Source organism: Hypomesus transpacificus, chromosome 6 (assembly GCF_021917145.1).
Source record: "Hypomesus transpacificus isolate Combined female chromosome 6, fHypTra1, whole genome shotgun sequence".
NCBI classification, from domain to species: domain Eukaryota; kingdom Metazoa; phylum Chordata; class Actinopteri; order Osmeriformes; family Osmeridae; genus Hypomesus; species Hypomesus transpacificus.
In genome coordinates, this window is record NC_061065.1 from 3,496,457 (window position 1) to 3,522,651 (window position 26,195).

General features: G+C 42.8%; 1 protein-coding gene across 1 annotated transcript in view; it reads right to left on the bottom strand.

The window, feature by feature from the left end:
• gphnb (gephyrin b) overlaps positions 1-5,829 on the bottom strand; it is an 86,664-nt gene extending 80,835 nt beyond the window's left edge. Inside the window, 1 exon segment of the mRNA XM_047021649.1 lies at positions 5,763-5,829. Within this exon segment, the coding sequence (XP_046877605.1) occupies positions 5,763-5,826 (64 nt within the window). The 5' untranslated portion in view covers positions 5,827-5,829.
• Positions 5,830-26,195: the final 20,366 nt, after the last annotated feature.

Consider the following 26,195-nt stretch of genomic DNA (forward strand, 5'->3'; position numbering starts at 1 on the left):
GGGTCACAGGAAAAATAATAGGTTTTATCTATGGGCTTATTGCCCCAAAAGTGGGAACCTAGATTCGCCCCTGCTGCAGTCTGACTACAGTATGGTCATCTGCGTCGCCAATTCCAACTGTTTCCAAAATGTGCGTAGACCTGCGGGAGTGTCAGAGTTTGCGTGGAGGACCGCACATTCTCCCGTCAAGTTTGTTTTTTATAAATCACAACCTCTTTCCAGACGATGATTGAGAACAAACCATGACACTGTCAGGTCTCAGCTTTCCAAAGGGGGCAGTGCATGCTATACATTCTGCAAGGTGCCCAAACTTTTGCAGACGTAATGTTTTTGTTTTCGACAAGTTTTTGACATATTATAAAAATGTCTAATCAGTAATTTGATGCCTTTTGAGGATTTTTCCATCTTTTCTTGGCTTCGTTATGCACATTAATTAAAAAAATTACCTGGGGTGCCCAAACTTTCGATCCCCACTGTATATTGACAAGAAGTGAAAGACAATAGAACGCTCCATTGCAACACCAATGCCCAGTAGCAACGCTACGTTTCCGTCATTTTGGAGTGAAAGCGACTCGGCAGTCCACTAGCTTGCTGTCGCTTTGGCAGTATCAGCTTCTTTGTTAAAAAAAACTGAATGATGAAAACACAGAATGACGTAATCACTAGACTAGTGATCATCAAATCCCTTTTAACAGTTTATTTCACAGACTTACAGACAAGTCTTCCACTTTTTTTACACAAAAGATTTGTTTGAAATTCTTTGAAGCGCATTTTCTATTGCGTTAAATTGGCTGTGAGATTCACTGATTTGGGGTGTCCAAGATATGATGGATTCTAATCTGTATCAAAGGTCTAGCCATGTACAGGGCTCAACATTATAGCTTGTCTGGGACAAGTGGATTTTTTTGTAGGGCAAGTCTGGAAGAGAAATGTAGCCTACTTGCCCCACTTTATGTGCCAGTCATTACGTCTATTTGACCGATTTTATTTGACCAAATTCTGCATTAGCGAAACACAAAAAAGTGGCTTTGTCCCAAGATCTCTCCAGACCGTGCAGCTAATTTAATGCTCAACACTTCAACTGGGGCTTATTACTTGAAAGACAAATTATTTACTGTGTCATCTCAGTTACACTATCAAGGGGTACTGTGACTTGAGGCAACTGGCTAGTACATAACGTTTCATAATAATTTCAGTAGGCCTAAATCAAGCAGCGCTGCAAGACCCAGTGAAATGTAGAGCTAACCAACGTTAGCTAGCATCGACATTGGCTAACTCAACATCCTCAGTATTTGCAAGCTAGCTAAATTTATACCATATGTAAAATAATTTGTAGACATAACAATCGATTTTGCCACTATATGTTGTTGTTAACTTTATTTTTTAAATTACATTTAGCAGATGCTCTTATCCAGAGCGACTTACAGTAAGTACAGGGACATACCCCCCGAGGCAAGGTTGAAGTGCCTTGCCCAAGGACACAATGTAATTTGGCACGGCTGGGAATCGATCTGGCAACCTTCAGATTACGAGCCTGATTCCCTAACCGCTCAGCCATTTGACTCCCATATAGGTAAAATGATCTGTTACCTATAACAAGCTAGTATGTAGGTAACTATCTGTGCTGTTGTCCAGTCCTCCAGTTGGAATTTTCACTCCACAATGGCGGCACGCTACCGAAGCGTCCCCTAGTGACTGTTACCAAAAAAGCATCAGTGTTGCCTCTTGTGCTTCTATATTCTTTACATGTACATTTAGTCATTTAGCAGATGCTCTTACCCAGAGCGACTTACAGTAAGTACAAGGACATTTTCCCCGAGGCAAGTAGGGTGAAGTGCCTTGCCCAAGGACACAACGTCATGTGCACCAGCTGGTAATCGAACTGGCAACCTTCAGATTACTAGCCCGATGCTCTACCCGGACAGTCACCTGACTCCCCTCTTTGACCATACTGACACCTTAGCATGATGCAAAAACAGAGACAAAGCTATTGCACTACATACAGTCAGAATAATTATTGAAGATTAAAGAGTAAAAATGTATGAAAATGTCACATTTTTGTAATTTTGCTTCATGTCACTATGTAAAAAACAACAAAACAATCCAATGTTCTATTTATATACATTTGTTCCATAGGAAAACAAATCTGTAACAAATAATAATTGTTAATGAAACCATGTCTGCCACAATTATTGGCACCCCAACATTTAATGCTTTGTACAACCTTTGTTGCCAATATAACAGCACTATGTCCTCTCTTTAACATTCATTAAGGTTGGAGAATACAGAGCTTTACAGAGTCTCTCCAGATCATCAGGGGTGCTAGTTCCTACCTTTTCAGCTCAGCCCACAAGTTTTCACTGGGGTTTAGATCAGGGGATTGAGATTGGACATGACGGAAAACTGATTTTATGTTAAGTTAACCATTTTTGCATTGATTTGGATGTGTGTTTTAGGATCATTGTCCTGCTGAAAGATCCAACAACAACCCAGTTTTAGTTTCCTGTCATAAACAGCCAGATTCAGATAAAAAGATTAAAATATCCTAGATATTTTAAAGGCAGACAATGAGAATTGGAATATATTACATCCTGCATTGCTTGAATTTTCTCAGCTTTGTTCCCCACTATTTAACAGAGGGGGTAACCATCTCAACAACGCAGGGAATTCCCCACAGACCCCCAATCCCTTAACCTCCTCCCTCCCTCTGATAGTCTGTTCTCCATCTAGCTCAGCCCTCTCTTGGACCACTATGTAAGAACAGTAATAATAATAAATCGCTGTGGACAGGCTTGAGAAAGATCTTAGAAGAACACAAAAATAAAAGTTTCATTACCCAGTTGCAGAGCAATCTAAATTTAGATGTTTTGGGAGTCTGCCTCCGATTCATGTCATTTTTTCCTTTTAAGATATGTTTGGGCCTTTTCCAGCTTTGTTTTAAGAGTCAGTTGAAGACAGAGATAGGTATGCAGGGAGTGAGAGAGGGAAAGACATGCAGGAAATGACCCGGGCCAGACTATAATTCAAGCCCCTGCATCACATCCTCACCCTTAGTGGTATGTGCTCTTACCCGGTGAGCCACCAGGGCACCCAGAATCATGTCATTTGTATAAACATGTACATCTGGAGTGATTCCCTAACATATTTGAGCTTCCCAGACTTGTTACTGGCCAGAGACAAAAGGAGAAGAGAGAGAGAGAAAAGGCGTGTTGTCTGCCGCAGAGTGGAGCTTCCCTTCCCAGGCTTCTCATTGGCTGGTTGCTACAGACTGCATGTCATCTATAGAGTGTGTCTATTGAGTACGGGCTCAACTTAACCCACACACTCTTAGAAATCAGATTCAATGGACCTGGCTGTGGATTGAGCTCTGGAACACACAGACCCACACACACAAACTTGCACCAAACAAATTCTGGTGTAATCGTGTAGAATGCAGAGCACATACAGTACACAGGGTTTAAACACAGATGAACTAAATGGTTTTAGCTCTGAGCCCTGCTCTCCGTTCATGGGCGGGATGCATACACTAGCTATATTTGGAACTAGGGGATTTGGGAAGCTGTGTTTTTTCCACTACAGCTCATTATTATTAAATAAAAAGAGAGAACACACTTAAACTCACAAAGTACACACACAGCAAGGCTTGCAGAGGACCAATAAGGTCCTCCACAGCACACTCTGCGAGCAGGTGTGTGAGTGTGTGTACATGTGTGTGTGTTTACATGTGTGTGCGTACATGTGTGTTTGTACATGTGTGTGTGCCTGAGAAAGGTTGCCACACCCTCAGACAGGACCCCAGAGAAATAGACAATTCAAACTCACTCGAACAAGAAGAAAGGTTTTCGGAAAATGACCATGGACTCAACCACACCCCCCCAACACCCTGCCTGGGGAGGAATCCCCCCCCCCCCCCCCCTTGCCTTTTGACCCCACCTCACCATGGTGAAACCCTGGACCAAACAGCATTAGCATGCTGAGCAGAGAGCAGGCATGAGATACCACTAACAGCGTAAGGCTTACATAATACAGTTAAGTATTGGTTGGTGTGGTATTTTCTCAAAGGAACAGCGGACCATGAACAATGAACTGCCAGAAGTGTATGTCAATGACAACATGGCTTCAATGTATCCTATTCAAAATCCAGATGGTAAAAACGCCTCTTGAATTTTTGACGTGTAATCTTGATCAGATAAGATGACAGTTCAAATCAAACACTGGAACTCAATTTTAAAAAGCGCCATAGATGTTCTTCCCTAGCGCGTTTTACCTCTGCACCGCCTTCTGTCTCCCAAAACATATGCACGCATAACCCACATGCAGTATGAATACCAAAAGGCAAACAATATGTGTTGGTTTCATTTGTGCCTGCCCCACTTCAGCATGTGTCTATGTCACTACTGCTAGATCAAACTAGCAATCTGTCACTGTACGCTAGGGAATTGTGGATTCGTGTGACAGTGATACTGAGAAAAATGAACGCGTTTTGACGGTCTACATAATCGTGTTCGCTAATCCAAATAGGAAAACTCCAATCCTGGAATGTATAACCGTAGAGAAATGTAACGCAAAGCAGCATATGGCCTAGCCTAGCGCACTGATTTGTGACTCTCGATTTCAGCACCATGGACAGCGCTCCTCTCTCTCGCTCGCTCTTGCTCTTTCTCTCTCTCTTGCTCTTTCGCTCTCTCTCTTTATAGCGTGAGGGGAGGAGGGGGAGTGAAGGGGGGAGCGGGGTTTCCCTGGCAGATATCAGGATCTACAGTCATTCCTCCATTGCTACATATTACCAGCTTCCAAACGGATTTCCATAACAAAGAATGTCACAGACGATCACGAATACAAGGATATCATAAAAAATTCACCCAGCCCCACCATCACGCTATGTTCGTTCATCCCCAACACCTCTATAATGTAAAAGCAACAGTAGCAGCCGTATCGACGGATTTATGTGGCCACAACCATCTCGCTTTGAACATCCCTGTTTCTTTTCGTGACAGCATTCTTTTTTTCATACAAGAAACATTCATAAAAGGGACATGACAAATAGAAATCCCTAAAAAAAAAAAAACACTCACTGGCTTTAAATGTTTGTTTTAAGCGTTTCCCTTCGGTAAGCCGACAGTCAGCGTTGACGTCTGTATTTAGTGACATGTCACGCATCCGAGATTACCCATATTCTACCCACGAAACCAGACGCGGCTCTGTCATGTTAACTTGGCTCTTAAATTGCAGGTGTCATTCACAAATCAGTCACACATCCTCCAATGCCTGCATGGCCATGGTATTCTCACAATTAACACAGGTATTTGATGCCCTCAAATCAGCTGTCAGTGGGCAACATTTAAAAAACGCTGTTGTCAGTCGGGTGTCAATAACGGCAAGCATGTTTAACGCCACACGGTCAGCCGTATTTTCAGGTTTGACAAGCAGATACGAGACATGAATAATTCAAAACACATAACCGAGATATTCATAGCCAAAACGCCCTAAACAGCTATGGCAGGGTTTCTAGCGGAACAGTCATATCTAAGATGTCCAAAGAAACTAGTCTGGAGAGAATAGATAGTAGGCTTTAAATCACCGTCGACTGGAAAGGCGCTGACCATCACCGAAGCTGCAAAACCAGCAAGAGATGGAGAGAGCCACCACGCAAAATATACCGACGTTGCTCAGGGAAGAGACTCAGCTGACAGTCAGTGGAAATTAATTTGTACACGCTGCTTCAGTGAAATATATATCCCTCAGGGGGATTTTGCATTTACCTGTCAAGACTCCGACCCGGATTTGGTGGTCGTGGTTCGTTAAAATCATCCCGTCTGACGCCATGTTCAGCAGCGCTGTCGCCCGCACTGAGGACTCACGGCAGAGCCAAGAGTCGATCGCATCGAACTCAGGCAGAGGGGAGGGGATGATGATCGGGAGGAGGGAAGGAAAGAAGAGCTAGGCAAAAGAAGTGGAGTGTCGAATGTGCGATCAGTACACCTCCAGATAGTAGGCCGCGCGCAAGCATAAATGCGGGGGCTGTTTAAACCGCACATCACTCGGCTGGCCGTCTGCCATGATAGTAGTGTGGATTCCAGATTAATTCTTATGGAGACCACGATTGATTTCCTGTGAAGACTTTCAAGGGAAACAGACAGGCTTTAAGCATTGAGCTGAAGGCCACCATTCAATTTCCCCACCTCATACGTGTGATGTCAACCAGTGTATGGATCATAGGGAGATGAAAAGGCAGTTTGCAGCGCATGTAGCATGGCGGCACATAGGTCTATGGAATAACAGTGGTGCTTGAGATGTAGGGGCTGTGTATACAGAACCTCAAGAGAATATCACAGTCTGACCTGTAAAAATGCAACTACATCCCAAGGCAAAAAGCCCCGCTTCTATTTTTAGTCTGACTGCACGCTTCCATGGTGTATAATTCCTCTTGTTTATTCTCATGGAAAAAACATCCTCCTGTTTCTGTTGGGATTCTATTGATACATAATTCATGAACACACATACATGAGCACAAAAACCCTGGCGGAAACTGGGGCGTCTTTTCAAGCCTGACCGCTCACTTGCTCAGAAATATCATGAGTGCGCAATGCCCCTGCTGTCATGATTAAGATTTTTGACACAATTGTATAAATGCATCTGTGTTTGTTCACCTTTGTTACTTGGTGAGCTCTCATCCTACCATATGACCTTTGAATTGAAGCTAGCGTCATCATGCCATGAATAGCTGCCCTCGCAACATCTGTCAGTCTATCAGCAGCAGGACAGGCCTGGTGTTAAATAGGCCATGTTAGTGTAGCCAGCTCAGTTTGACCAGCTGGGGTTGCTGTGGAGTGAGTTCAGGGGGGGTGAGTGTAACCGGATTGAATTGGCTGAACTCTCTCCTCAGTAATGTCCACATCTAAAACGATGTGTCTGAGAGGTTGTTGTTGCACGCATGAGTCAGGAGTGGCCAGAGTTTGAAGTTGAACCCTGGAGTGGGGAAGAGAGGGAGGAAGAGGGGCCTAACAATCGACACAGTGACACCTGTGACATTAGCATGTGGAAGAGAAAAGTAGACAGACTGCAATGGTCCACAGCTGGCAGAATTTCCTGGAATGATGGAATTCCCTAGTTACTGAGAGGGGGGAAGCGAGTGGGAAGAGAAGCATGCCAAATGATAAAGATAGCCGGCTGGAGATGTTGGGGACCCCATCTGGTGTGCAGACAAAGATACGCATGCATAGAGAGAGAGTGTGTATGTGTGTGTGTGGGAGAGAGACAAAGTGTGTGGCACCAAAGGAGTATGTGTTGTAATGACCTGATAATTGGGTAAGTTCACTCACACAGCCCATAGATGTTTTATGTGAGGGGGTGAGAGCCCTGCCCCATTCCCCTCTAAAGCCCTCTCTCCATCAGTCAAAATGAGAAGGAGACCCCCCGCATTTGGAGGGAGCAGACTGGATGTGTCTCATCAAACCAAGCCCTGGGACCCCCCCAGGCTCCCGTTGCAGGGGGGGGGGGGGTGGTAGCCAGAGGACAGCAGCTTCACTGGCTGTTAGTGTTTGGCAGTACTGGAAGAGTCCCCTCCTTCCTGCCTATAGAGTGATTGGGAGAACAGCAGCAGATATACCTCTCCTCCCCCCATCGATACCCAACACACCCGCACACGCATAACCTGTACATATGTACTGTCAGCATGCATTAGCTAAGGGTGTGTGAAAGAGAGGGGGTGGTTCCAAAAAAGGCAGACGATATCAGGCGCTGGGAATAAGGAAGCAGGACATATTCCCCAAAGACCAAAGACCCATTCTGTTCTAGCGAACCCCTGCTGCCAGCCTCCCTCAATATGCACCCCCCGCTCGCCCCCCGTTCCTGAAAAGAAAACAGCAGCTCCTGTAGTTAAATGCATGATAAAGCATACAGCTGGAAGTTTTAACAGAGTTCCACTAAGTTAAACTTCCCTTTTGTGAGCATGGTTATGTACCTCATTTACTTTATGTGAGTCAAATATTTCATAGAATATTACATTCCAACAGAAATGGTCTTGATTACACATTTGATAAGGGACTTTGAGAGAAAGCAAAAGTAATATTAACATTTACATTACATTTATGCATTTAGCAGACACTTTTATCCAAAGCGACTTCCAAGATATTCGACTTCCAATATTTAGTCTTTCTACTGACGCAGATACACATGGTTGTGTCTGGAGGGTGGCCCCAGAAAATGTTGATGTCACAGACATTCACACCCACTTCAACCAATTATAGGATAGGAGGGAACATTCTCTTCAAACTAAGCATAATATTTTGGTGAGACAAAATCTGGCCTAATTTTCAGAGGGGAAAGTGTACAGGGAAAATAATGATGGATCTCTGAAAGGAACCGCTGCCAACTAATTTAAGACTGATGGGAACGAAACAAAACTATTGTTGATATACAAATATTCAGCAACAACATGTTGGGAGAAAAGGCATTTTTGAGTACGGGGGGTTGTTTTAGGGGAAAGCAAGCAAAGGGGACACCGCTGGCAGACAGAGGTATCCATAATTGTGGAGACTGAGCAAAAGAGAGAAAGACAGAATTTACTGTAGAAATGAATTAAAGAGAAATGAATTGCAAGACTGAGAATAAAAAGAAGACAGGCAGATACAGGAGAAAAAAAAACAGAGAGAGAGGGAGGAAGAGAGCGAGAGAGCGTGCATAAGGCAGCATTTTGATGAGGGCAGGACCTCTGCCGACTCTCACCATGACAGCAGTAGGGAACGTGGCCTGAGGGCTTTGAAATCAAACCCATTACATCTGATACTGGATTTCTCTCTGCTCTGAAATTAATGCAATGTGGACTTGCCTCCTCTAAAGCTGGCCAGTGTCGCATAGCATTACCTCACAAAAAGCTGCATACATGGAGAGGAGGAATGAGGAACTACATCAGAGCTTTTCCGGTCAATGGGAAACTGAAGTGGTGGGGGGCAAGTGGAATCATTTTAATTTCAGTTATTTCTGAATTATTTGTAGAAGTAGGGTTAGTGGCAGGGGAACAATAGCATGTTAAGTAATATATATTGGCGAAATTGTGCCATTTGTCTAACATGCCATAAGAATATATATTCTAGTTATATACCCAAGCTATGCCTTGTAGACAATTTGCATAATTAACTGGCATTTGAAAAGCTGAATGTCAGCATAAACAGCATTGGACACTGAACTACCCCAGGTCATTTTTTTCAGCCGTGTAATTGGCTTCTAATGCAGAAGAGTTAAACACACAGATTTTTCTGCCCTTAAAGCAAAAAATCTTCTCCCGCTAATGGGCACAGCGCTGTATCCCAGAGTCCTCCTGGTGATTACTGGACGGACCCAAGGTTTGGAGTTTGGGAAGTGCTAAATTATGGATCAAAAAGTGTTCCCCTAGATTCTCCCCATGTGTATCTCATCCTGTAGGGATCACTCCTGTCAGACACAGTTTTTTTGCAACGTCATGTTCGTATCCAAGGCGGTGCAAGGCTAGTACCGGTTTACAAAGCAGCATGGTGAGAAGTGGAAAAAATGTACAGCGTCAACCAATAATCAGCCTTGGCTTGGTGTCACTCCAGTTGTAGTGGAGTGAGTGGGGTCAGATTGATCTCTGCTGAGGTTCTTTGCAGGCCTTTGTACTGTGTGTCTACCCCTCACCGCCACTCTCCTCACACCCTGTTACCCCGTCACCCCACTCCGTCTCTCTGCACTGACAGGTCTGTTATATTAACAGCATGTGTGCTCCTACAGTGAAGCAGCTCCTTGTCTTGTAAATGCCGGGTGAGTCCTTGTGGCGCTGTTACTGCTGTGTTTGTCTTGAGATGTGGAAAACGTCCTGTTACATCTAGATCTGTCCTGAGATGCGTAAAACATCCTTTGCACAGGCGTCTGTCTCTTGTTATCCCACCCGACAACTTCTTGGAGAAACGGCTGTCACTTGTCCTTCCAAGCATTTCACTGCTAGATGGGTGCCTTGTTTCAGCACCGCAGAGAAGCCCACACTCTGGAGCATATAATCACACATCCCCTCACCTACCAGCCCCAGAAGTTGGAATGACTTTCAAGCTCTAGTGAGTACAGTGCAGGATAATTACTCTGGTAAGCCCATGTGGTTAGCATGTTGTTTTGGGGGGGGGTGAGTACTTCTGAGCCATCAACTCTGTGGTAGAGAGGGAAGCGTGTGTTTGTGTGGTGGAGAGAGAGTGATAGGTAGAAAAACAGAGATTGAGACAGAGAGAAATAAAGGGAAAGAAAGAGGGTGATAAGGAGAGAATGCTGAACCTGACAGGGCAGAGTCAGCAAGCTGAGATCAGTGGCACCACCTATTTAGTTTGGACAGAGAGCTCTCCTCAGGAGCCCCCTACACACACAACACACAGACTCTCACACACACATGCGTACACGCACTCTTACACCTTATGGGGTGTAATCAGTGTCAGCGTAGCTGCACACAGAGCGTTCACCGCGTACTTGATACTGGTGAATTACGCATGGTCTACTCTGGCGAGTTTTAGAAAGCGTGGAATGGATAGCCTACTACACCTCACAGTTTGATAGAAAATTTAGTGTGCATATAAACAGGCGTAATTTTTGCATATTACACTTGAAAAGGCCTGCCTGCCTAGATGCGTAAGATCTTTCGGTAGGGTTAGATCGCTTTTTAGAAATTAGTTTTGTGCCATTCGTTTTCAGTCGTTCACAGGCTTCAAACAATCCATGGATGAACTTGCATCTACCATGCTAAAATTGTAGTTGGCAATAATTGACTAACAACACGAAGATGAATAACATATTGACCCAAGGCAAGTTAATTTTGAAAGACCTCACTCGTCTAGGCGAGCAGGTGTTTGCAGCCGTTTCTGTGCTGTGCTGTTTGCGAAGCGTACAAAAATGTATGTTTCTTTGAACCTGGATGTGAGTTTCCACCAGTAAAGTCAAATATTGACATGGCCGCCTTATTTTTCATGATCAGTGCAGACATATAATACATAGTTTGACCTTCATTTGACCATGACCCCTTAACTCTTTACAGTTTCAACTAGTTTTATACTTACTCTTTATGGGTTCATCAATAATCAACTTTATCACCAAACCAAAGGTTGGACAACTCAGCTAGTAGTAGCAGAATGTGCAACAAGTTTGAAGTTTCTGTATCGTTTTCGACAAAGATATTGAGGAAACACTGAAAATGTGGTGTTTTCAGAAATCAGAAAATCAGAAAGGATTTATTCGCCATGAAAGTTTGATTTTCTGATTTCTGATTTTCTGATTTCTGAAAACACCACATTTTTCCTCAATATCTTTGTCGAAGACAAAGAATAATATTGATTTATTGGCTATGGGTTAATCAATAATCAGTAAAAATCAATAATCAGCTTTATCACCAAACCAAAGGTTGGACAACTTGATCAGTTAGTAGTAGAAGAATGTGCTATAGGTTTGAAGTTTATGTGGTAATTTTTCACAAAGATATTGAGGAAACACTGAAAATTTTATGTTTTCATTGTTTTATTGGCTATTGGTTATCAATAATCAACTTTATAAAGGGTGGACAACTTGGTCAGTTAGTAGTAGAAGAATGGGCAACAAGTTTGTATGGTCGATTTTGACAACGATATTGAAGAAACATTCGGGCTGTACTACCCTTTACCCCGGTCCCTAAATATTACGCGGAGCCTGAACGGAGGTACAAACATGAATGTTTGTAGAATATTGAATATAAAACTAATTTCACCTCGGTGTGTTGGTCTCAACGTCAAAAAGGGGTGGGTATTTTGACACGACCCAATAGCATGGAAGCATAGATGGTCCAAACATGTACAGATGTTAAAAACGGCCGTGTACAGACATCAATTTATATACAACATAGCCGTATATTACTCAGCCAAGCTGTACTAAAGTATGTAATCCTGCAGTCGAGTCAGCAGTTTCAAGTTTCTTCCTGCTCTGGTTGTCTGGCCTGTGCCAGTCTCTGTGTCAGGCCTTGGTCCTGGCTCATCATGTGTCCCATTCTGCCCTTAATCACTCTCATGGTCGGAATCAGTGTGTGGGTCTGCGGTTTCATCATTGTTTCTATGCAAAGCAACTGGGTCAGGCCTGACATGCCTGCGGTTTCTCCTGTATCATGCTCCTGTTGGTGTGATGATATCATAGGATCTCGGCTCATCCCTGATTCTTTCTACTGTTGCTGGCTGCCATCCTGTTGTTGTCTTCATGCACACTCACTCACCCTCCGTAAAGGGAGGAAGGGGTTACGCCGCCTTGTCATAGCTGTGCTTTTGGCAAAGCTGCTGTCTTCTGAGACTCAGCTGGACATTCTTTGGTATCGCAGGTGCCAGGGCTGCCTTGCTGGCAGGGAGATCGGAATGAAGAACACGCCCCATCATCAGTTGAGACTGTGAGTATGTATATCCCGTGATCGGCGTGTTTCTGAAATGCAGGAGAGCCATGTGAGAGTCAATACCCGTTTGTGACGTGGCTTTCAACATGTTCTTCACTGAATGGTCCTTTCAGCCAAGCCATTTGACTGTGGGTAGGCTGGGCTAAACCCCATTTCTTTGCGAATTGGGCCATCTCAGCACTGGCAAAGGGTACATGGTCTGCAATCAGCTCAGTGGGTATACATTTACATTACATTTAGTAATTTAGCAGATGCTCTTATCCAGAGCGATTTACAGTAAGTACAGGGACATTCTCCCTGAGGCATGTAGGGTGAAGTGCCTTGCCCAACGACACAACGTCATGTGCACCGGCCAGGAATCGAACTGGCAACCTTCAGATTACTAGCCCGATGCTCTATCTGCTCAGCCAGCTGACTCCCATATATATATATACCATGCCCAGCAAAAACACCCTTGAACTTGGCTATCACAGTACCTGATGTCTTGTCTGACAACTTAAGGACCTCAGGATACTCGGAAAAGTAATCCACTATTAGTAAGGAGCGTCCTTGAAATAAAAAAAATTCAACCGTTATCTTCGCCCATGGTGTTTCATTCTTAGCATGCCAATATGGCTGTGCCGCTAGTGGAAGGCACCTCTTCCTGTTTGGCCACCCTCGCTTGTGAAGACTCACCAACGTCTGCATCTCGCGGTCTGTCTCTGATGCTGCTCTCAGTTGCTCCATGACAGACCCATCCAGGGGAGTCGTTGCACTGACTTTCGTCCCCCATCGCACAATTATAGCTTCCAAGGGCTTGTGATCAGACTGGACTTTGACTGTGACGCCATAGACATATTGGTTAAATTTTTAGCGCAAACACTGAACATAGCCAGGAGTTCTTTCTCAATCTGAGCATAGTTCTGCTTAGCTGTAGAGAGGGCTCTGGATGCAAAAGCTATAGGATACTTACCCTGCATTAGTACTGCACCCAGGCCGTCTTTGGACGAGTTGACTTGTATTTCAACTTCCTCTCGTGGGTTGAAAAACTTTAGCATCGACGTGTTGGAGATGGCTGCTTTTTAGTCTGTCAAGTGCTGCTTGGTGCTCTGGGTGCCATTGCCACATCATGTCTTTTCTGAGCAGAATTCTGAGCGGAGCAGTCAGAATGGCTTCATGCGAGATATACTGGGAAAGGTATCGTGTCATGCCCAACAACCTCTGTAGACCCTTTTTGTCTCCAGGTGGAGGCATTGCCGTGATTGCTTCCACTTTGGCGTAATCTGGTCTGACTCCCTCTGCGCTGATGATGTTCCCCATTTATTTCACATTAAGCTTGACCGCTCTGTCCATCACCTGTTGTAAGATGTCATCGTGTTCTTCCTTTGTGGCTGCTGTTTATCATGTCATCTGCAATAATGTGGACTCCAGCAATGTCACCAAAACTTTCTGTATTAGTTTGCTGAAACACCTCACTTGCACTTTTAATACCAAACGTAATTTTGCATAAACTGGTACCGCCCCCAGGGGGTGTCGAACGTGCACAGGTCAGCTGACTCATCATCAAGCTTTTTTTGCCCATCCTTTTCATTAAGAATTGTAAATACGGTCTTTCCTTCTAACTGGCATTGAACATCCTCGGGTGTTGGTATGGAGTAGTGTTGGCGAAGCACTGCTTTGTTGAGGTCCCTTGGGTTGAAACACACCCGTAGGGTACCATTTTTCTTTTCAGTTATAACGAGGCTGCTACACACACCTCTCGGTTCTTGAATGGCAAGTGTGTCTTTTAGACTACCCAGCACAGCAAATGGGATCTTCCTGCATCCATGGACAACAGGGGGCACCTTTGGATCGACATGGATGTGATGTATGCCTGGAAATTCACCCAGTCCCTGGAACACGTCGGTATAGTGCTGGAGCAGTTCCTCTTTGGTCCGGGGTGAGTTCACCGTGTTAATATCTCTACTTTTCTGACCAGATCAAGTCTCACACAAGCATCTCTGCCAAGCAGTTGCGTGTCAGTTGTGTCAGTCACATAGAAGTGTAGGAGGGCCTGCTTGTGTTGGGAGTTCACATGCAACGTGAGTATACCCTTGGGCTTCATGCGGGTGCCGCCATAGGCGCCGCTATAGCACGTTGGCTGTGTCAAGCTTGAAGTTGACCGTTCGCCCACCAAATCGGAGCGCTGTGCGCCACTCATTGTCTTTAGATTGAGCCTGTGCTTGAGTCACCACACCAATAAACAGTGCATCCACACCCATGCTTTCTGTATCAATGGGTGCAACATCACATTTAGTAATTTAGCAGACACTCTTATCCAGAGCGACACATCAGGTGCTGATCGGCACACGGCTGCAAAATGGTTTCTCTTGCCCCATTTTCTACATTCCACATTGAACTAGCGGGAAAGTTCCTGGGCCTGTGCATTCTGCCACATCTGTCGCATGTCTTCTCACGCTGTTCACTGGTCGGGCTCGCACGCAATCTCGATGTCTGGCGTTGCCACCCATGTTTCTCTACTGCAAGCACCTCTTGCTCTGTGGTACCAGTAGCTGCCATGGCCTTGGCCTGAGCTTGTGTAACTTCCTTGGCGCGGCATATGACGATGACTTTAGTTAGAGATAATATTGAGATAGTTAACAGTTTCTCCCTGAGATGGGTTAGCTGAACGCTGAACACTATTTTGTCCCTGAGCATCAAATCCACAGTCTCTTTGAACTCACAAGTAGGTGCTCTCTGTCTCAATTCCGTGTCAAACTTGTCAATACCAGTATGTTCATGCCACTGATGTGCCCAGAATTGGTGCCTTTCAAAAACAGTGTTCTAACGTGGTGCACAGTAATTTTCAAAGGCTTCCATTACCTCCTCCATTGTTTTTTGTTGTCGGCATCTTTATAGGTAATTTCCAGCGTGTTGTAGATCTCCAACGCATCCTCACCAATGCAGTGTAGCAGCACGGCTATTTTCTGACCTACTGCTATATCAGTAAGTCCACTAGCCAAGAGATCTTTGCTCCCATTTTCGCCAATTTTCTGCAAGGTTTCCCGTCAGGGGCAACGGTGATGGTGGAGTGAATGATTGCATCGTTAACAGTCTGTCCTCGTACTCACTGCAGCGTAAGTGCGTGCTAGCAACGATGGTTGTAGACTAGCTGTCCAAGCAGTCTATCCACAGGCAATTCAAGTCACCCTCACACCAGGCGAAAATGGTCAGCCACAGCTCTGGAGCCACAGATTACCACCTGTATGAAGGCTACAACCGTGGACTCAAAACTCCCCCCAGTCCAACGTGATTGGCTATCAGAACATGACGCCGCCCCATATACTACAGTCAGGTGCAGGCGTGGATTAATGCACAGGCTTGCCTAGGCTGCAGCCTAGGGGCCCCACGTGTAAAGGGGGCCCCGGATTGGCCGGATTGTTTTTTAATATTTTAAATGTACTTCAGCGGGAACAAAATAAAGACCCTAATTGGCCCATAAGAAACTTTTTCTTTTTTAATAAGCAAGTGATTGGGTAGATGTGACTGGGGTCACATCTGTCCAATGAGCTGCTGCTGGTCAAAGCATGTAAATCATATTCATTACTCACTGCTATTGCTAGATGGCATAGTGGCAGAATTAAATGACCAAAAGAAAGTATTAAAGTGGAGAACAAAAACGCAAAATGCAAAGGTTAAAAGAACAACTTGACCAGGATATCCTGAAAAACATCCCGAAATTGAATGGATATGGAATCCTCATCCAGTCGAAGACAAGATCCACAGGAGGACTGCCAGCTAGCATCGCCCATCTGTTATATTTTAGCGAATTTGGGAGAGTTAACTAGTGGTATATTGGTACAAGTGTGTGGTATTAGTACTTTTAAGGATCTGAAAACTTCTTCCACCACTGATGTTGTGATTGCAGATGCTGTAGCCTACCTTTTGGTTAATAAAGTTAAAAGCGAATACCAGCTTGCAGTTGATCTGAGAATGCAGGGTATTCTGTTGCTTTGCTGTTCATAGTTACATTCCGTTCATAGTGATTGTTTTGAGGCTGTGGCGGCAAAAGGTTATATCTGGTATTCTTTCCACTTACATCACTTATATAAGTATATTGAATATATACGTTCTTTGCTAAAGCTAGCTAGCTTCCATTTTGCAAAAATAATTCTGGTGAAAGCGTCGGAAATATTTAGAACTCACGCGTTAGGGCTGATTCTAGCACTGTAGGAATGTAAAGAAAACTCTGTAAAGTTGTCTGTCTCAATATGTGTGTATGTCAGTTCACCTTATTTGCATGTAGACCATTTCTAGTAAAGCACAATATTTAAGAGGGGGGGGGGGGGGGGCCTCACACAAAAAGCAGCCTAGGGGCCCCTGGCCACCTTAATCCGCCCCTGGTCAGGTGTAGTGCACGCGACACGGACACGTTGTTCACACGTCAATAAAATACGTGTGCACAACACCAGCGTGACGCCTATTTGAGGTGTGAACGCCTGTGTCCATTGTAAGTCTATGGAAAGTTCTTGCGTGCTTTCAGATCATCGCGCAGGTGTGTACAGGCGCTACTGTGCGCTTTGCATATTATACGCTGACACGAATAGCACCCCATAGACATACGCCTTAAATAAGCGAGACCTACATCTATGTGAACACTACGCCTAACTGTTTGACAGATATCTAGGCGTGCACACAAGCAGGTGTCATGTGTGCTTCGCATACTGACACTATTGTATGGGGGGCGGATAGGGACATGGAGAACCTGCCTAGGGAGACTGTTGTGTGACGTCTACTTATGGATAAGTTGCCTACGTCGTCGCATCTACTTGTGGATAACGTCGTCACCATACTTTGAAGTACATTTTAGAGTACATTTATAGTTCTAAAGTGTTTGCCAGTTTTTAACACGGAGCAAAGAAAATGTCAGAAGATTACTTGCCACTCCCATGTGTCATTCATTTCCGTGTTGTTAGTCGGTGATTCATTAGAACATTTGTTGTCCAGCCCTTCAATCTCTCAGCAAAATGTAGGTTAATTATTTGGCTAAAGGATGCCACACACGTTCAGGCAGAAGTTGTTCTATAGCCTGACATTAAAAACATTGCATAGTCGGTTGACTGATCGCGTTGTTGTACCCAGTCAAAGGAATAAACACACAGGAACATCATAAACATTCATTGGTCTAGCCCAGGGGTTTTCAAAGTGTGGGGCGGGCCTCCCCAGGGGGGCGCCAAAGAGTTTTAGGGGAGGCGCGCCAAAGAGTTTCAGGGGAGGCGTCAAATATATATTTTTTTAATTATTAAAAAAAATATATATATGCTTTCTGGAAAATAATAATTTGGTAGGTGTATGGAATATACATATTTTAATGTCATTTAATCATTCTCAGTCCGGACAGCATGTGAAGTATACTTGACACGAAACATCTTTAGCTAGCAGTGACAGCAACTTTGCCGATAGAAAATGTCTGAACCCAGCAGAAAGTGCAGAAAATATGACTAGGTATATATAAAGTTGGGATTTTCTTGGATAGGGCCATCCGATGTTCAAAAGCCACAATGTGTGGTCTGCAAAGAGGCTGACCCGAACTGAGGCATCATATCTCGTTGCATTACGTAGGCCTATTGCAAATTGCGGGTAAGCCCCACAGCATCGGCGAAACGGGCAGCGCTAGGGAGGGGCTAGCAGGTGCTTCAGCACCCCCAAGAAAGACCAAAGCACCCCGATAGCACCCCCCAAAATATTGCTCATTTATTAATAGTTTTCAGGCCATCGGGAGAATCGGGAGAATTCACAGTGGGCCGCTCTGCCCGCTTATAAAATTGCCTGCTTTCTCTTAGTTTTTTTCACACACCGAATGAAAGGATATGTGTTAAATTTGTTAAGTTACTGTGTGACTGATAAGTAAGCTAATGAGCTACACTAGGTTTTAACCTAAATAAGCACATTATCACACCGTGCATTAAAAAGTGCCGTTTTCAGTTGTCGCGCATGCTCTCTTTCTCAAACACAAGTGCCTGTAGCCTACCAAGTGTTTGCCATGGAGACAATAAACTATGATTTATTGTTGTGGAGGGAGTTAGCTAGATTAAGCTTATAAGAGAAGAATAAAATAGAAGGGAAAAAGATACCAGGAGGAACTGAAAAAGCCAGGTAAAAAAAGAAAGATCTGTCACTTCATAAATCTAGGTTCCTGCAAGGGTGGGAAAAATATGTTTTCTCAAAAGCCCTGAATCTTTCAGGTAAACATTTGGGTTGTAATTTCCGGAAAATATAAGAATATGAGTCCAACTAAATGTTCATATTAGGCTAGGCTACATAAAGCAAAAAAAAACAATTTTGCACTGAAATTAATGCCAACATTTTCGCTTGCGCGTCAAGCGTGCTCGCATTAATGAGAAGTTCCGATTTCACTTCACATCAAAACCTTGACTAGGTCTTAGGTTCGGGTGCGCCCTTGTCATCGCCTCTGCTCCTGCACTTTGAAGTCCGCTGGTTGTCCCGGGGCAAGGTCGTCAACCGTCTGTGTGAGGAAGTCCTCCTGTTTCTCGCCTAAATCAACTCTCCGTTTGTGAAACACATGTAGGACATGAACTGGGTGGTAAGGTTAGCCTATTTGTCTGATATCTTTGAAAAGATAAATGTGCTTAACACTTCTCTGCAGGGAAAGGAGTGCCATGTATTTTTGGTACATGATAAAGTCGAGTGTTTTTTTTTTGGGGGGGGGGGGGGGGCACAATCGTTACTTTCTTGAGCAATTAAATATATCTCTTGTTCTGGCTGTTTTGTGATATGTATGCCTAAAAAGAGCATACTATTCAATACTAAAATAATATCTGCATTATAATTATTATGACTATGATGATTTTTCATTAGGCTATTTTTGGTGCCCCCTCAGCACTTGGTGCCCTATGCGCAAAGCGCGTGGCGGGAGTGGCGGCACTGCCTATGTTGATCCCGTTTGTTCGACAACAGAAGTGGAAATAACTAACGTTAGAATTTCAAATGATGTCTAGTCAATATGTTGAAAACAGTGTTGTGCAGACACAATACATGTATTTGTACGTTTTTATTTCAAGTCGCCACCTTCGATGTTTCAGTGAGTAATGTTGGCCATGTTGCGTTTTGCTCTGCAGCTTCACTCGTTGTAAACCAACCAATCAGCGCGCAGCTCATTTATATATTCATGAGCATACCATGGAAAGAAGAAACCCTCTAGTTTTATTCCAGGGATATTTCACAGGGTGCATTAGGGCGCATAGAACAGCACCCGGGACATTTTCAGCCCAATCAATGTTACATACCCTATTCGGAGACCTTAAGGAACAGTGTGAAATACCCCCAAAAAAGTCTTACACTTTGAAAACCCCTGGTCTAGCCGGTTATCCTAGCAAAACATATAGCCTAATGTTCTTCATTGATTGTCAGGACTTGGTTCAAGTAGGCATACGTAAAAAAGAAAGCTAATTAGTTTGGAAATTCTAGGCTATACTTGATGGTTAGGTAGATGTTACATGTTTATGCTCAGCCTATTCAATTTAACAACTTTCAGAAGGACAAGACAGGCAGTGGATAATATCTTAATATATTTTTGGGGTATATTTTCTTTTTTGTAGCCTATGTCACTTTCATTCTTTGTGTAGCCAAAACATTGCTTGTTAAAGACTGAAAGTTATTAACTTTGATATTTTCCCATTTTTGATACTTCCTAACATTTTGTTTTAGAGGCATAGCGATAGGTATTGAAGAGGTCTGTCCTTAACCACTGATCAGTTAACAATAATTAAAGATAATTACTTTATTACTTGTCTACTGTTTGGAATACTCTGAATATAATAAACAATGTTTGATCTATGCCCTGCTATATAAAGCTCATGAGAACATAACCCTTGGTCATGTCCAGGAGATACAATATTCCTATCTATGAATTATGTTGCTTGTATCCTTGATAAACTGACATTTTGCTGTTTGCTTATGCCTGCATAGCCATAAGTTAGTTCTTTGTAAGGTGTGACTAGGAAATGCCTGTGATACTACTGCAAGTCAGTGGTCACAATATTCCCAAAGTGTATAATGCCATGCAACTCTGAACGAGTACAATAGGAGGTTAATATTATGAGCAATATCAATAGGCTAGTGTCAAACAAACTTTTGTATGAGGTTATAACAGTCTGCTGGTTTTGTTAAGTGTTGGTCCACACAAAAAAATGTAAACCTTTACTGAGGGTCTGAAGATGTTGAATTTGCTATTTTGCACTTGCAAAATTATAAATTAAAACTCCCGTTAGCAATAGGCTACATTCATTAGTGACTCATTAGCACTACCAAGTTAGCAAACACATCAAATAAACTCAATACAATTACACTACACTGTTGCCACATGTTGGGAAATAACCAAATACAAGCAATATAACAAATGTAAATATAGCTGCAAGCAGCGATGCGGGTTCCTCCGCAAAATGGCAAAATATTATAAACATGTACACTGTAGAAGATCGAGACTTGGACAACAAGGAGAGCAAAACTGCTTCATGTTTCGTCAACAACAATAGGCTGAGCGGGGATTTGAACTCATGAGCACAAGGTAACAAGTCGGTTTCTCTAGCCTCTCTGCTACACACCAACCGCTGAGATTTTATGATTAGCAAGGGCTCATTATTAACTTTCCATAGAATATTGAAACTCTTCTTGAGTTGATTTCTTTCCAGACTCTAAGTCAATGCACAACTAATAAAAGTAATGTGGGCAACTGGGCTGGGGCAGCGCTCATATTCAGCTCCTTGCAAGAATAGTCTGTAATTTTATAGCAGCCGATTCTCTTGTCCGATTAAACTACACAACATACTCAATTAGGGTGACCAACAAGATTATTATAACTAACCAACAATAACATTACAAACATCCAACTGAACGATTACAACAACTGAAATCCCTCGCACGGCTTTTGTAACCAAACTATTTTACACAAGTCTTTGCGTTTTTTGACATGCCGCACTGCATGCTGGGTACCCAAGGGTGCCGACTGCATGATATGAGTATTAGTGTTTGGTCAGCTTTGGGACAAAGGTTAAGAAACGGTTGACATTTCAAGGTGAAATTGCATGAAATTGCGCATGGTATTTCAGAAGGATGTCTGCCTGTTTAACTAAACAAGTAATCAAAATTATGACAGGCCAAAAGACTGTGCCTGTGACCTTGCGCTTTGCAGGACAACGTTTCAACCCATTGAGCTACCCGCAGGGCTGAGAAATTCTTGTCAATTTCTGTATAAAAAAAGAAAGCCATTTCTCCTGTAGCGTGGTTTGTTCGATTTGGCCAAAGTTAAACAGCTGTAATTCAATAATCTTTTGACATATCAAGGTGAAATTGCACATGGTACTTCAGAACGATGTCATCCTGTTTAACTGGACATATTTTAAAATTTAAGTCAGACTCAAACAGTGTGGCTGGATTCGAACCTACGACCTTATATTTTGCAGATCACCGTTCCAGCTCATTGAGCTATTCTCAGTGTTGAATAGTGTCACGTTCAGTTACTGTACAAAAAAGTAAGCTGTTTCTCCTGTGGTAAGCGTAGTTAGATTAAACCAAGGTTGAAACAGCTCTAATTCAATCATATTTTGACATACCAAGGTGAAATTGTTTATGGTACTTCAGAGAGATGTCTGATGATCAATATACTTCATTCGAGCTAATTCGGTTGTAAATCTGACACTACCATACGTAGACTTCAAGTAGCTAGCTACTGTTGTAAACCTGGCTTGTTTTGCAGTGGTTTAAACAATCTCACTTAACAGATGATCGGAGTGTTGTCATGGGCTCAAATAAACACCCATTGCTATGTTTTACAACCGGAGGATTGACCAGAACACTAGAAACCGTTCTGTCCAAAAAAAAAAAAAAAATCCTCTGATTGAATCCTCTGGTTTCGAACCTACAACCCTTTGTTTATCAGCACAACATCTCAGCCAATTGAGCCATTGCCAGATCTGGACTCTGCCATGTTCAGTCATCAACTGGATTATAAAATAAGATGTTTCTCCCATGGCAAGCATTGTCAGATTTGGTCCAAGCTCAAACAGCTGTAATTCAGTAATATTTTTACATATCAAGGTGAAACTTTGCAGGGTAATTCAGGGTGGTGTCATCTTAAAGCCTATTGGGTTTGAAAAACCATCATTCAAAATTACATTCGATTTCGTGACACAAACTTATTGAGGCAATGTGGTCATTTACATAAATACACCCCTTTCAGACATTTTGTATTTTATTCAACTGTCTTAAGTAACATTTTTTTATATGTCAATGATAAATATCTGTACAAAACTTCAAGTCAATTAGACCTTTTTTGTAGGAGGAGATCTATTTTGAAGATTTTCCAAAATTATCACTGTACAGGAAAGTCCATCATGGTGGACCTTATGGGTCCCTGAGGCTATTTTGTCCCTCATGAAAAATGAGGCATGCACACCAAGTTTCAGAAGAATTGGAGCAATGGGGTGGAAATGCAATCATTCTGAAAAGTGGACATTTGGGCGTGGCATGTGGCGCCCCCTATGGCCTGATGTGGGCCAGTCTGTGTTTGGGCCGTAGTTGTGGCATGTTGTATCAATATGCCAAATTTCAAAACTTTTTACCAATGTGTTCATGAGCTAAATTACAAGAATAATAATAAATATAGCTGCAAGCAGCAATCAAAGGGGCCAAGCATCATTCGATAGGGAAATTCAGTAGCTAAAAAGCTAAACTTTTCATAAAAAACATTCATGTCATTTTGAGACAGAATGCGCTGGCTACATGTAGCAGCGTTATATCTACAAAGCACAATAAATCCGCTTCTTCTTGACTATAAATCCCCTGATAATGAAACGTTATCGTTACCATTATGATTATACAGCTAGACAGCTACTGTGGCATACCTGGCTTTGTTAAACAGATAATCCAGTGTCACGACATGCTTGACGACTTGCGTTTCAAAGCAGCCTGTCTTATCCCAGTGAGCTATTCTCGCTGCTGGAAAATGCTGTGTTCGGTTACTTTATAAAAAAAAGGAGGCCGTTTCTCCCGTGGCGAGCTTTGTCAGATTTGACCCAAGTATAAACAGCTGTAATTCAGTCATATTTTGACATATTAAGGTTATTGTGGTAAGAAGTTGATTAGATTGCATGCTCGTGATGACATTTCCAAAGTTTCGACTCCATACGGTAAACCGTCGCAGAGTCAAGGCCTCACGTCCGCTTTGGCGTCCTCTTTGTCAAAATCGTTTGCGCGTTATTCGTGAACAGTTTGACTCATCGATAACATTTTGATAACTTTTTGTCGGCATGGTCTGAAGATGATCTGTTGCAATTTCCATGAAAATCGGAGCAACGGCCTAGGAGGAGTTCGAAAAAGTTGGCATTTCTTAAAATACAAATGACGGAAAAACCATCATGACGACAATGACTTCACATGGTTCAATCGAATCATCTGCATCCATGGAATCCAATGATACCTCAATTATGAAAAACGGTTTCACGGTTCAAAAGTTGTGAGCGTATACGCACCTCCAACTTTGACGCCTTGGTGGCGCTATAGAGCTTCAGGGATCGACATGAAACTTTGCTGACGATAATCAGGAGACCGTTCCAAATCAGTGTGCCAAATTTCAAAACTTCGCACCAATCTGTTCTGTGGGCTGCCATAGACTCCTAGTCCTTAGTATAATAATAATAATAAAACTAACAAAAACAAGAGGTGCCAAGGCAGCTTCGCTGCTGCTTGGCCCCTAATAATAATAACCAACAAATATAGCTGCAAGCAGCGATGCAGGTTCCTCCGCAAAATATTATAAACATTGTACACTGTAGAAGATCGAGAGTTGGACAACAATAGAGCAAAACTACTTCATGTTTGGCCAACAACAATAGGCTGAATGGGGATTTGAACTCATGAGCATAAGGTTACAAGTCAGTCTCTATCCTCTCTGCTACACACCAACTGTTGAGATTGTATGAATAGAAAGGGCAGAGTATTAGCTTTGGTCAGCTTTGCGACAAAGGTTAGGAATTTCAAGGTGAAATTGCATGAATTTGTGCAGGGTATTTCAGAATGATGTCGTCCTGTTTAACTAAACAGATAATAAAAATTATGACAGGCCAAAATATAATGGCTTGATTTCAACCTAATACTTTATACTTTACAGGTCACCATCCCAGCCCATTGAGCTATTATCAGTGTTGAGTAGTGTCATGTTCAGTAACTGTATAAAAAAGTAAGCTGTTTCTCCTGTGGTAAGCTTTGTTAGATTCAGCCAACGTTGAAACTGCTCTAATTCAATCATATTTTGACATACCGAGGTGAAATTGTTTGTGGTACTTCGGAATGATGTCATCCCATTGAACTAAACAGATAATCAAAATTATGAAAGGCCATAAGATTATGGCTGGATTCCAACCTACGACCCTATACTTTACAGGTCACCATCCAAGCCCATTGAGCTATTCTCAGTGTTGAACCTTGTCGTGTTCAGTTACTGTATTAAAAAGTACGTTGTTTCTCCTGTCGTGAGCGTTGTTAGATTCAGCCAACGTTGAAACTGATCCAATTTAGTCATATTTTGACATACCAAGGTGAAATTGTTTGTGGGACTTCAGAATGATCTCATCCTATTAAACTAAACAGATAATCAAAATGATGACAGGCCAAAAGATAATGGCTGGATTCCAACCTACGACCTTATACTTTACAGGTCACCATCCCAGCCCATTGAGCTATTCTCAGTGTTGAATATTGTCATGTTCAGTTACTGTATCAAAAAGTAAGCTGTTTCTCCTGTGGTAAGCGTTGTTAGATTCAGCCAAAGTTGAAACTGCTTTTAAATTTCCTATAAAAATGGGACAACAGGATGACTGGGTTGCTGCTGTAAAGAATAACTTACTTATAGTTTTTATAAAAGGTTGTTTGGAGTGCCATAACTTGTCATTGAAGGGAATTTCAAATCATGCCTAGCATCAGTGGGGAAGTGTGCTTGCTTAGATTACTGAAATGAATTTGAGCAACATACAAGGGATCCACCAGAAAAATCAATTTACTTCATTAGAGATAGCCATTAGAGTTATCTCTACCATGCGTAGACTACAAGTACATTTAGTCATTTTAGCAGACGCTCTTATCCAGAGTGACTTACAGTAAGTACAGGGATATTCTCCCCGAGGCAAGTAGGATGAAGTGCCTTGCCCAAGGACACAACGTCATTTGGCACAGGCGGGAATCGAACTAACAACCTTCTGATTAATAGCCCGACTCCTTAACGGCTCAGCCATCCGACCTCCAGTAGCTAGCTACTGTGGTGAACCTGGCTTGTTTTGCAGTGGTTTACACAGTCTCGCTAAACAGATGATTGGAGTGTTGTGATGGGCTCAAATAAAAACGCATTGCTATGTTTTACAACCGGAGGATTTATCGGAAGACTAGAAACCGTTTTGTCAGAATGAAATTTTAAAAACTATGCTTCTGACTGGTTTTGAACCTACAACCCTTTGCTTACCAGCACTACATCTCAGCCAATTGACCAATTCCCAGGCATGGAATACACAAAGTTCAATAACTGGATAATAAAAAAAAGCTGTTTCTCCAATGGCGAGCATTGTTAGATATGGTCCAATTTCAAACAGCTGTAATTCAGTCATATTTTGACATATCAAGGTAAAACTTTGCATGGTACTTCAGAGGCATGACACCTTAAAGCCTATTAGGTTTGAACCATCCTTCAAAAATACATTTGATTTAGTGACACAAACATATTGAAGCAATGTATACATTTACATAAATACACCCCTTTCAGCCATTTTGTACT